The 13,253-nt window shown below is 45.0% G+C and overlaps 1 protein-coding gene across 50 annotated transcripts in view; it reads left to right on the top strand.

Moving 5' to 3' along the window:
• Positions 1-13,253, top strand: part of APBB2 (amyloid beta precursor protein binding family B member 2) — a 409,320-nt gene that overhangs the window by 321,237 nt on the left and 74,830 nt on the right. For all 50 annotated transcript variants that reach the window (XM_074039650.1, XM_065544921.1, XM_065544916.1 and 47 more), the window contains 2 exons: positions 4,685-4,831; positions 7,573-7,700. In XM_074039650.1, coding sequence (XP_073895751.1) covers positions 4,685-4,831; positions 7,573-7,700 — 275 coding nt within the window. The remainder of the gene's footprint in view (positions 1-4,684; positions 4,832-7,572; positions 7,701-13,253) is intronic.

The following is a 13,253-nucleotide window of genomic DNA, read 5'->3' as shown; positions in this document are numbered from 1 at the left end:
GAATCGTTTCAACCTGGGAGACAGAGGTTGCAGTGAGCTGATGCCACGCCACTGCACTCCAGCCTGCGTGAAAGAGTGAAACTCCATCTCAGAAACAATAAACAAACAAAAAATAACAAATAAGCATTTGCCAAGTTTTGACTATCTGCCAGGCATGATGCTAAGCATTTTACCAGCATTATCTTCTTTAGGCCTTGCACATGCTGTAAGTATGTGTAGCATTATTATTTTACAGATGAAGAGACTGAGACTTAGAGACCTGAAGTGACTTAACCTAAAGTCACCAGCCAGAAAGCAGCAAAATGATGACTTGAATCCAGACCCCTCTGATGACACGGTTCTACCCTGAACCATTACTCTTTTGCCCTTTTGGTTAAGAATTATTGAAGAATGGGCATAAGTCAAAGTGTATATGTTGATTTTTTTTATTAACATTTTTTTTTTAAGTGGCAGATGACTTCATTAAATATTTTGAGTTCTTCCCATGCTCCAAGACGAGCCTTTATTCCCAGAACTGATTACGCCCAGCATCCCTTCCTGGGTTTAAGGGAAAGTGGTGGTGGTTATGAACCTTCCTGGCCACACGGGGGCATCACCAAACAGTGCAGGTTGCTTGTTGCTGCTCCATTCTTTGGGAAGAAGCCAAGCTGGCCCCTCGGGCCAAGCTGCATGTTCCCTGTATACCTGTTTCCTTTCACTTTGGCCACACAGAATGGGGTGAAACTCTTCAGATGAGAGACTAAATTCAAACAACAGCAGGGTTACACAAGAAAAATGACTTTAGATAAACTCACTATAGTAACATGTCAGGCTTGTATTCATCAATATGACAAAACAATTTTTTTTCTTTTTTATTTGAGACAGAGTTTTGCTCTTGTCGCTCAGGCTAGAGTGCAGTGGTGCGATCTCAGCTCACTGCAGCCTCCACCTCCCAGGTTCAAACGATTCTTTTGCCATGATTCTTTTGTCTCAGCCTCCCGAGTAGCTGGAATTACAGGTGTCCTCCTCCACACCTGGCTAATTTTTGTATTTTTAGTAGAAACGGGGTTTCACCATGTTGGCCAGGCTGGTCTGGAACGCCTATCCTCAAGTGATCCACCGGCCTTGGTCTCCAAAAGTGCTGGGATTACAGGCGTGAGCCACCACGTCCAGCAAAAACAGTATTCTTAATGTGCTTGGATGAGGTCAGGTGATTTGCATATTTTAGCCAAGAATGATACTCTTGGTGTTCAGTGAGCTGTTTAGATCAAAATTTTTGTCATCTTGGACTCCAAGGAGAGAAAACGGCCAGTGTTCTTTTTTACCTTCTTTGTCGTTACTGAATTCTTTTGAGCAGTCCTAGGTTGTAGGATGTTATAGTAGGCAGCTGGAGATGGTGGGAAAATGCATTTCTGACTTCTGGTTTGAAGAGAAGTGTCTCACAGTAACAGTACTGTCTTAGGGTTCACCCTGGCCAGGATCACTGAGATGCTGTCCTGATGGCAGCTTCTGTGGATCTTGAACCCCATTTCCACATGGGCATGCCACAGTACCCTGTCCAAGCCCCAGTTTCCATGCCAGAAGCCGAATTCACTAGAATTTTGACCAAGGTGATCATATAATTTATTGTCTAACCCAGGACACTTTTTGAGAGTAAAAGGGGCTGCTCTGAATAATCTTGCCAGAATGACAGTGATACCCCAGAACTATTGAGGGGAAAATTGGGACATGTGGTCACCCTAAAACAAATCTTTCATTTTTCCTTCTTGATTGTTCAGTTAAGAGTTATATGACACTGTATTTATTTGCTCATTCATTCAACAAATGTTCAAGTGTTTTTTACATGCTAAGTTCACTACTTATTTTCTCCTCACGAAAACCCTCTGAAGTAATTATTATTATTACTCCCATTTTTACAAACAAACAAAATTGAGGCTTGGTAAATGACTTTTCCAAGGTCCCAGTACCAGTACATCAGAGAGCTGAGATTAGAATGCAGGTCGTTCCTACTCTTGATCCACACACACTCAGAACTGTATTAAGGGCTGGGTGCAGTGGCTCACGCCTGTAGTCCCAGCACTTTGGAGGCCAAGGCAGGCCAATCACTTGAGGTCAGGGAGTTAAAGGCCAGCCTGGCCAACATGGTGAAACCCCATCTCTCCCAAAAATACAAAAATTAGCCAGGCATGGTGGTGTGCACCTGTAATCCCAGCTACTTGGGAGGCTGAGGCAGGAGGATCGCTTGAACTCAGGAGGTGGAGGTTGCAGTGAGCCGAGATCACGCTATTGCACTCCAGCCAGGGTGACAGAGCAAGAACCTGTCTTGAAACAAACAAACAAACAAAAAAAACTGTATTGAGGTTACCAGCTGTTTATCCAGCCCTCTTTATCATCCTAACCCCATCTGACATTGTCCCCCCATGAAAATCTCAGAGGCATATAACAAAGTAGTTAAGTGTAGGAGCCCAGAAGCCAAACTGCCCAGGTTTGAATCCTGGATCTGCCACTTACCAACTCTGTGCTGCACCCAGTTTCCTCATGTATAAAATGGGTACAGTAACTTAGTATCGACCTCAAAGGGTTGGGGTGAGGACTGACTGAGTTAATACTTTTGACGTTTGAATAGGGGTGGTAGGAGACAAGGTTGGAATGGCAGGCCAGGGGAGTCAGCTGGGACACTGTGATTTTACTGACTAGGGCCTGGGTTGGGAACCGACATGGGAGAGAGGTTAGTGGGCTGCACAGCACTTTCTGGAGAGACAGCAGGGCCTGGGCACTTAGGGGTCAGACTGGCAAAATCATGCATTTTCATAAAGCAGCACATTTGGTGGGGTGCTTCTGTGGAATATCCAACACATCCACCTGGAGAAACACACTTTGGCCTGAGACTGAGGGAGCAGAGCTGCGGAGGGGCAGGCAGACCAGGCAAGACCTGGCCAGCCCTGAATTGGCCACAGCCAGCTCTGGCACCCGGGACCTCCTCTTCACCATCAGGCTGGTTCCCTGCAGTGTGTACACGTGCAGAACCTTTCCCCAAGACTCGGACTCCTGAGTAGCTTCTGTGGTTGTCACGGGGACTGCCTTCCTTTTTTTGGTTTCTTTGTGAAAGGCACCTTGTGCACCATCAGCAGAGTGGCCGCTGAGGTGGTCGCATAGCTTTCTCCTCTATCTAGGACCTGAGGATCAGCGCAGTGTTTGCTTAAATGGACTGTTTTGTCTTTGATACTTTGGTGAGTTTTTTTTCCCCTGACAAAGTGTGATCAGCTACTCAGGAAGGGGGTGCCTGGTCTGCGCACGGTGACTGGAAGAGGGAAGGTGGCACTAGACCGAATGTGATCACTTTAGGACACTTTGCTGCATTTCTTCATTTGGTTATGAAGCTCGCATTTGGAAACTTTAAAAGCTGTTCTTCGAGAGCCAGTCTGTTGGCTCCCAAGGAAGGGTGCCTCCATGTCTGCCTTTCGGGGAAGGTGGCCTCTGCAACTGCTGGACAGCTTGCATGGGATCAGGGGTGCAGAGAGGGATGAGGGACCCAGCTCAGGCACGCGGCAACCCTGGTGATCACCGGCAAGGCAAATGCTGTAGCCAAGTCCCCCTCACATGCGCTGTGAAGTTTTTTCTTCATACGTCTTTGGATTTTTTACTTGTTATAATATGCAGCATATAGTACTTTTTTAATTAAAGGGAAAAATTGAATTACAGAACTTTAAAAAAAAGAGAGGTAGTATGATCTTAAAGTATCTCTAAGTGATACAAGAATAAATGGTTTTAAAAGCACGAATCTGTCAATTCTGCAAGCACTTCGGCATGTAAAGATTCCCTTGTCACGCTGTAGGACCTGACACACTTATTTGTTATCATGAGTGGATACTTTTTTCCTCATTTTGCTGCCTTTCTGGGTATTAGAGAAAACATCTTGCTTCTCTGTTATTAGAAACAAGTGCCTAACATGTATTTAATTCATTCTGTCTCCATCGTTTCTAGGTGCTTACCAAATAACAGATTTCATGGGGTTACATTTCTCACTATTTAAAAAACTGCCTTGTAAGAGGTATCAGGAGCTTAGAAATTTTTGTGTCCAAATTTTTATAATATAAGCCCTATACTTATATTTCTGATAATCTATTCTTTTTGTTTGTTTGTTTTTGATATGAAGTCTCGCCGTGTCTCCCGGGCTGGAGTGCAATGGTGCCAACTTGGCTCACTGCAACCTCCGCATCCTGGGTTCAAGCGATTCTCCTGGCTCAGCCTTCTGAGTAACTGGAGTTACAGGCACCCGCCACCAAGACTGGCTGATTTTTGTATTTTTAGTAGAGATGGGGTTTCGCCATGTTGGCCAGGTTGGTCTCAGACCCCTGACCTCAGGTGATCCACCCACCTCAGCCTCCCAGAGTGCTGGGATTACAGGCGTGAGCCACCGCACCTGGCCTGCTTCTAGTAATCTATTCTAAGGAAGAAATCTGAACACATGCACACGTCAGGCAAAAAGATATTTGTCACTACATTTTTTTTAATAGCAAAAAGTAGTTACCATTTAATTTCCAGCAGTAGAGGATTTGTTAACTCAATTAGATGATTGAACATAATGAAGCAAATAGAAGTGCATTAAGTGTAGTACCTTGTAGTTGTGGGAGGGGAGTAGTGTAAACTGGTATGATTGGCCAAACCATGGAGTGACTTCCTGTCCTCTTACTCTATCTTCCAGTGTTTTGCTGTGCGTTCTCTGGGATGGGTAGAGATGGCAGAAGAAGACCTCGCCCCCGGTAAAAGTAGTGTTGCAGTCAACAACTGCATCAGGCAACTTTCCTACTGCAAAAATGACATCCGAGACACGGTTGGGATTTGGGGAGAGGTAAGTGGCGCGGAGAATGATGTCCGGCAGGCTGTTTGCGTTCTCCTGTGTTTCAGGAAGCCCCACAGCTCGGTGATGTGGTCCTAAGGGGCTCCGAGGTGTTTTTCAGGTGTCTTTTCCCATGAATGCAGGAAGTGTAGGCATGGTGCCCCCGCGTGACTGATCCCTCAGCACTGCCAGATCCCAGTGAGGACTGGGGCCTGGAGAGAGAGCGTTTCTCAGTAGCTAAGTGACACAGATTTATGGGTGAGCATTAGGGACCCAGAACTCCCCTAAACATGCCTGCAAAATGGGATGGGCCAGTCTGTAAGAGCAGTTTTGCAGACTGGAAGAAGGACCCATATTCTCAAAGGGAAGGTGACTTCCACACATACACACAAAAATGTTGATGCTTCTACTCTAAAAGTTGACAAATTATCCTTTTATAACATTCTTCTTTACTTACATTCTGAGGAATCAACATTATACATGAATTGTGGAATTGATATTTATATATTTCTCCCTTTTAACAGAGTGATTACGTTTTGAAATGTTAGTTGAGATAATTTCAGAAAGGAAAGAAGTAAGTACAGATACCAAATGTGTATAAAACTCACATCAAACCAGAAAAGCTGTATTCCTGGTGTGCCCGAGACCTGTAGAAAAAGCATTTTGGGAGCATCTTGGAATAGTGTTTGCTACATGAATAGATGCTGTTCTCTCTGCTTCTAGTGAACAGAGCAGTGGTTGAAAAGTTTGCTTTTTGGTTGAGCTGACTGGAACTCCACTCACATTTTCTCCTAGCAGCACGTCTCAATGGGAGGTAGGTTTCCAAGCCTTTCCATGGTGGAGTTTATCTGCCTTAAAGTGGAGCTGAATCACTGCATTGCCAAGCTGACTTTTAGATTCCAGGCATAAGGGAGAACTGGAAGAATTTTCTTCCATCCAAGAAAAGCCATTTAGACTCTTCTGTTGTTTGACTTTGCTGTCCTCTCTCACTGCATTATCTCCCATCCAAATACCCAAGCATGGCTGCGCATGGTGGCTCATGCCTGTAATCCCAGCACTTTGGGAGGCTGAGGCAGATGGATGACCTGAGGTCAGGAGTTCGAGATCAGCCTGGCCAACATGCTGAAACCCCGTCTCTACTACAAATACAAAAATTAGCCGGATATGGTGGCATGCATCTATAGTCCCAGCTACTCGAGAGGCTGAGGTAGGAGAATCACCTGGGAGGCAGAGGTTGCAGTGAGCCAAGATCATGCCATTGAACTCCAGCCTGGATGACAAAGCAAGACTCCATCTCAAAAAAAAAATAAAGACCAAAACCCAGGCCTGTGTTTCCACCAAATTCTCCACCTGTTTTCTCTCTCCTTCAGTCAAAAATGCTGTTCCTTCTTGGCCAGGATTTACAAGGAAGGTGGTTGTGATTTATACTAACATGTGAATGACTGACCTTTAGAGGAGCCGTAGGTCTAAGGCAGCATGCTCCAGGCTGTGTGAATCTGTTTCACCACAATAGTCGACACGAGTTGTGTTTTCTGCCAGTGCTTTCATCCGTAAATGGCTTAGCTGCTCTTGGGGGAAGATTTGAGACCAGGCTGGATCTCAGCTGTAGACACAGGCCACAGCTTCAACACTGGCTGACAGAGGCACCAAGATACCTATCTCTGCCTCCCTGAGCATTAGAGCTCTATTTCACTCTGAGAATGTTTGGTGGGAAACTAAAACATTGTTCCCAAAAACTATACCAGAAAGCAGTTTATCTGTTTCACTTTGAGATTTGAAGACCTACCAAGAAGCCTCACTGTTCTGCCAAGCCAGATCTTCCATCATCAGTGCCATAGCATCTAGATGACCTTGAGGAGAGAGAGTGTTTCAGCTGTGCAACAGTTATTTAATGATGTCCTAAAATTATGCCTGGGAGATTGCAGGGGGAATCAGTAGTCTGGTGCTTCTGCCCACAGAAAGCCAACACAGGTGGGGAGATGGGACACCAGAGTGTAAGACTCCGAAGGACAGCGCAGGAGTTGAGAAACCTGGGTGTTCCCCCATGCTGGGATCCCAGCAGCACCCACAGGTTCTGTGTCAGACCTTGAGCAAGTTACTTAAACTTTCATTGTCAGTTTCCCCAACTGCCAACTGGTGATAGTAACAATCCAAGCCCTCAGAGGGCAATTTAGAGAGATCGTGAGCCAGTGCACCTTAAGCATGTGGCCTAATGTAGTCATTTAAATGTTAGCCATCGTTAGTGCTGAGAAATGTCACGAAGCTGTGCCTGCTGTCTGCCGGGCAGACCACACAGCTAGGAAGTGGTGTAAAAGCCGAGAAGCAGCAGGTATCATTGTGGGTCTGGAAAGGCCGTCGAGGGGATGCTTGGTAGGACCTGGTCAGAAGAATGGGGAGAGGGGGTTCTAAGAGTTTGATGGGCACAGAATTAGTGAAAGACTAAATTTTCCAGGGAACCCACCATTAGCCTTTTGTCATAAAGATTCAGAAGTGTAAATAAATTTAAGAGCAGCCTGGAAAGCAGGATGGGAGCACATTTCAGAGGACTCAGAGAGGGAGAGAGAAATTGGGTGTATGACAGGAAGCTGGAAGACATCAATATTCTTGTCCAGAAAGGAAATTTCTTGGGCAGACAAGTTACAGACCGCAGGGTGACTTCTTTTGGTGGCTGATACAGCGTTCCTGGATGCCACATGCAATTAGGCTTTCCAGCCTGCATGAGAAAGACAGCGTGTTTTCTCATTGTGTCCCAGGGGAAAGACATGTACCTGATCCTGGAGAACGACATGCTCAGCCTGGTGGACCCCATGGACCGCAGCGTGCTGCACTCGCAGCCCATCGTCAGCATCCGCGTGTGGGGCGTGGGCCGCGACAATGGCCGGTGAGTCCCCAGGTGGGGCAGTCCGGGTCACCTCACCCGTGTCCCTGTCCTAGCTGAACACCAAAGCATAGTCTCGCAGCATTTCACCGAATACGAAACTCGTGTAGCCTCTGTATAGAAATGTACAAAATGAAAGCGTGTCTCTAGTTCCCTGCCTCTTAAAGCCTCCACACTGCTTCCCTTCCTGGCTTCTGTGTCTCAAATCTTTTGTCAATTCTGACCCTGATCCTGCCTTCCAATTCTGCATGTTTCTCCTCCTGACCCTCCTCATTCAACCAAGTTTCCAACCCAGGCCATCTGAACCCCTTTTTCCCCTCCTCTCTGCAGTCTTTTTAAAATTAATTCCATTTCATTCAGTTGAGTCTCAGCCATTTCAGAGGCCCTCCTGCTGCTGTTTTCTTCATCAAGGGCTTACTTGAAGGGGGACGTTGCACAGCCTTTCATCACAAGCCTCAGGTCATTAAATCATGATATCAGGAATTTCCGGGGTTTGGGATTGGCTAAACTATTTTTAACACTGGAAAGGTCTGGTCTTATCAAAATTCCATTTGATGTATATTTTTCTGAAATCCTACTGAAAAGACGTTATTTATAAGAAATGAATCTTAGATGTGTTACGAATTTTCTGTTCTCCAGGATGATTGGAAACAAGGAGTTCCGATTTTCAAGTGCATATTTTAATAAAGTAGCAGTTATACAGACTTTATACTCAGAGACCATTGTTAAGTAATTGGTCTACATTAAATGCAGTTAATTCTTAAATTATAGTCAATCTTTGGCAATTCCCAAGGTACTAGAGCATCTCCTAGCATTTAGGGATGAGCTATACGATGATAGCTTGTTATTGCTTTGTTGAAAATGGACAAGAGCATTGCAAAAGAGGATAAAAATCCCAGACAACAGAGAGCGGCTCTCCTGAGCTTATGGTTCCATTTCTGAACATTCTGCTTTTTTATTGAGTCATTTGGTCTCTCTAATGGGGGTGTCGTCTACCTGGGCTTATGACAGCCTTTGTCAACCAACGCTGGGCATTAGTACGTTTGATTCAGTTCCAAGTCCTAAACCAGAAAGGAAGGATTATGGCCAAGTATTCATCAGTTAAAGAATAAGCATTTATGCTGGAACTAGACGTGAGAAATGGTCTGCAAAAGAGAGAGCTAAAGTGTCTTTCTTCTCACTGCCGATTGGATAAGCCTTCCTGGGAGCGCAGTTGCATCTTTGAGCTTTTCTAACGTAGTAGTGAATGATGACAGCTGGGCCAGGTGCTTTGGGGGAATGGGTGGATGGATTATGTGCACACACCTGTCATTCCCTTGCTTGCCAGAGCTGTAGCCCTGGAGAGATGCATGGATTAATTTTACAAGGAAGCTCTCTGGTGATGTTTGGTCATCATTAAAAACATTTAGCTTTGGTGGAAGGCCCTGGGTATAAGATGCTTGAGCTTTTCCTGGTTCCTGTCCTCCATGTTTGTTTTTAAGGCAGGAACCAAGGTGTGGAGCTCGTTACATTACATACGTGTACAAGTGGATGAGCTTGGGTTTTCTTAAGGTCAGATTGTCAGTGGTTTGTATTGATGAGGTTTTCAGCTCACCCTAACTCTTTAAAGTAAGGCCAAATGCTACATGTCTGGAAGGAAACAAATGATTCAAACTCCAGTTGACAAAATTATTCAAGTTTTCTGAACCTCCGTTCTCTCATCTGTGAAGTGAGGATCATAATAAGGACCACAATACATACGTATATGTGCATGTGTATGTATGCAGTAATCGGTTCAGTGATGGGGACATGACAGGTGCTTAATGAATGTTAGCCCTTGACTTTTAAACACATGCTAGCAGATGCAGCTAATGACATGGCTTCCTTTTAAAGACAGTGGAGGTTGGAGAGGAGTCAGACCTCAGGGAGACTTGAAGTACACTTGATCATGTGATCTAGAGGATGAGAGGCTGTTCCAGACCCTAATGAGTTCAGTTGTCCCACAAAGCAGGAAGAGCTTCCCACTCCCACTCCCTGATGAAATCAGTGTGAATTAGGTTACATTGCCTTGGTTATGGCTTTGAAACGTGGGCTGTATTACTCATGTTCTTATTCTCACTCAGTGTTAGCAGATGAGTGTAATTTAGAACTACACTCAGGGCTCCACATAGCTAGCAGGACCTCAGCGAGATCATGGGACGGTTCCACATAGCCAACAGGACCTCAGCGAGATCATGGGAAGGTTCCATATAGCTAGCAGGACCTCAGCAAGATCATGGGACGGTTCCACATAGCTAGCAGGACCTCAGCAAGATCATGGGATGGTTCCACATAGCCAACAGAACCTCAGCGAGATCATGGGACGGTTCCACGTAGCTAGTAGGACCTCAGCAAGATCATGGGAGGGTTCCGCATAGCTAGCAGGACCTCAGCAAGATCATTGGAGAGTTCCACATAGCTAACAGGACCTCAGCGAGATCATGGGACGGTTCCACGTAGCTAGTAGGACCTCAGCGAGATCATGGGACGGTTCCACATAGCTAGTAGGACCTCAGCGAGATCATGGGACGGTTCCACGTAGCTAGTAGGACCTCAGCAAGATCGTGGGGTTGTGGGTGCCTTCAGCCGGATCGGCATGGAAACAGCAAATTTGAAAAGTGCGTTTGCCAGTGAAAGGTTCGATTTCTCCCCATTGATCCCCTGAGTTTCCATTCCCCAGAAGAAGGGGCCTTTGTACTCCTGCTTTTTTTACTTTCCTTTGCTTTTGATTCCTTTTTTTTTCTTTAACAGCAATTTACAAGAGCAAATTCAATTTGTAATGTTGCAAAGGAAAGGAGTTTTCACTTTGCATGAATAAAACATAAAAGTATTTCATTTTGCTCACGAAAAACGAGCCCATTTTGCATTCTCTTTTGTAACTTTCCTTGCTGAGAAAGTAGAATCTCTTCGGGGATTTCTTGATGTGGTTAAAATGAATGAGAGAAGTATGTATTATGCCAGACATGAAGGGCACAAAATCTTTCTGCAAATCCAGAGTGCTTCGCTGAGCCACGTAATTTCAGAAATTATCAAAGTATTTTGGATGTAACATTTTTTTACGGCTTTCAAGTGGTTTTGATTTGCTTGGAAGAAATTCCCTCGGGAATGAGTTTACTTTGCATGAGGAGGGGATCGGCTCTGACACCCCCACTAAACCCCAGGGTTGAGTTGGAGAGACCTTTTATTATGAACAGCACGAGAAGTTGAGTCACATTGGATACCGGTCTTCTGTGGGGTTTTGGTTGTCACATGACTAGGCTGAAGTCTTTGTCTTCTTGAGAGCCATGTCTATCTTTATTACGGTGTTTCGTGGGGCCCATTTGCTTTATTGCCTGGTAGAGTGAGGGCTGCCCCCTCTTTCTTGGCCATAGTTGACTTTTGTTCCCTTTGATCAGTGAGGTAAATGTCATGGCCCCTAGAGACGGAGACTGGGGAAAGGGGTTTCGTGAGCTTTGTCTTTCCAATCCAGTTCAGCCCCAGGAGCCACCCAGGTTTGCCTGCTTTCCTCCTGCCCGCTATGCAAAGGAGGACGTATGCAGGTGTGTGCACTGGGCCTTAGAGGTGGCATTTCTGCCCTTGGCGACTGAGGCCAATGACCGAATGCTTCCTTTCATCTTGTCTCTGTGGGCCTGCCAGGCTACTGTCCCAAAGGTGAGTTGGGAGGGATGTCCCCACCCAGTTTCAGGGACCTATGCTAGCTTCCAGCCTCAGCGTTCTTCTTATTCACTCAGACCCTGGCAAGCACCTTCCTCCTTATTTTTTTGCAGAAGTACCAAAACCAAGCAAACATAATTTCTTTTTTTTTTCCTTTTTGAGACAGAGTTTCATTCTTGTTCCCCAGGCTGGAGTGCAATGGTACAATCTCAGTTCACTGCAGCCTTTGCCTCCTGGGTTCAAGCGATTCTCCTGCCTCGGCCTCCCAAGTAGCTGGGACTACAGGTGCCTGCCACCACGCCTGGCAAATTTTTTGTATTTTTAGTAGAGACAGGGTTTCACCATGTTGGCCAGGCTGGTCTTGAACTCCTGACCTGAGGTGATCTACATGCCTCGGCCTCCCAAAGTGCCGGGATTACAGGTGTGGGCCACTGTGCCCAACGCAAACATAATTTCTGAACACAGGGAACTTGGAACAGGGACTCCCCTCTTGCCTTGTGGTTGGCATAGGCTTATCTTCTGGGTAGGGGCACAGAGATCCTTGTGTACTTCACCAATACGCCCTAGAGTCTGCTAATCCAGCTGTTTCCCATAAGAAATGAAAATGATTATTGTCAGAGGGTTTCAGACCCCATAAATGGCATGTTTCCAAGAGGCTTCCGTATCAGTGTACCATGAGGATTAATCAGGTAAGATGTTCATGGTTTTCCCTTGAGAAAAAAAAAAAAAAGATTCTATAGTCACTTGGGAAACTGAGTTAAACTAAGTACACTGGGACCTCTCAGAGGTTTTCCTATGCTGAGATGGACTAGGACTCTGCAAAAAAGCATTTCCCAGTCTTGTTTGGAACCTTTTCCTTGGTGGAAACACAATCACATGGAATACACTTCAGGAAGTACCACTCTCGTTAGTAAATTCATTCATTTAAATTTGTGGCAACATTAAAGTGCTCTTTTTGATTATTAAGAAAAATAGGAATTACTTTTAATGAATATTATAAGTGGAGACCCCATTGGGCCTGCTCTAATGAAGATAAAATGTCTTCATAATGAATAGCAACTATGAGAAATACACTCACCCATCCAAACTCAAAGAATGGACTTAGAGGCATGAAGAACAGTGAAAGTGAGACTTTTTAATAACAGTCTTGCAAGATCGGGTATCTGATGGGCAGGCACACCTAGGATAGTCACAACAGGTAATTTATCTCCTAGCACGCCAGTCCCTCCCCCAGTTCCTCACTGGCCGAGTACTATGGGGCTACGATCTTCCTGGATGTTGCCTGAGTTTCATTATCCCCCTTGTAAGGTTATACCCTATTCCCTTCCCCACTTAATTTTCATTTCCCAATAACAAAACTTTCTTCCCTTTAATGGGCTGACTCCTCCTCTACATTGTTAGCTTATTGTGACTTTCTAGGTGCATGAGCCATGTGGTGTGTTACATTTGCAAGCAGGCTGCCAGGACTTAGATTTATCATGCCTTGAAAATGGACCATTTAAAATGTTTTCTCACACAACCATCAACAGTCATGATGTGTGCAAGTGCTTTTTAAACAGTTCTTTCTTACTCAGTGTTTACCCTGCGATGTTGCTTATGCTTACAGATTGGGTAGCCAAACTTCTCTTCCTAGAAGGTGTTTAATACCTCTGTTTTCTGGTTTTGATGAACAGCTTTTAATAAAATATTTCTGTGTCATAGATTATTCATAAATTTCCAAATAAGGTTATCTTTGACTTGATTGTTTTATCTGATTATGATCTCAGGAACTTTTGTCTAAAGAATATAGTCCCCACTGTACCGAATTTTTTCTTATATTCTCTTCTAAGATATTCCCAGCTGTTTTTATCCACCAAGACCCCGGCTCAAGATGTTTTATTTCTT

Source organism: Macaca fascicularis, chromosome 5, assembly GCF_037993035.2.
Source record: "Macaca fascicularis isolate 582-1 chromosome 5, T2T-MFA8v1.1".
In the NCBI taxonomy this organism is placed as follows: Eukaryota; Metazoa; Chordata; class Mammalia; order Primates; family Cercopithecidae; genus Macaca; species Macaca fascicularis.
Note: the sequence above shows the minus strand (reverse complement) of the source record. Positions and strands in the feature narration are given on the sequence as shown.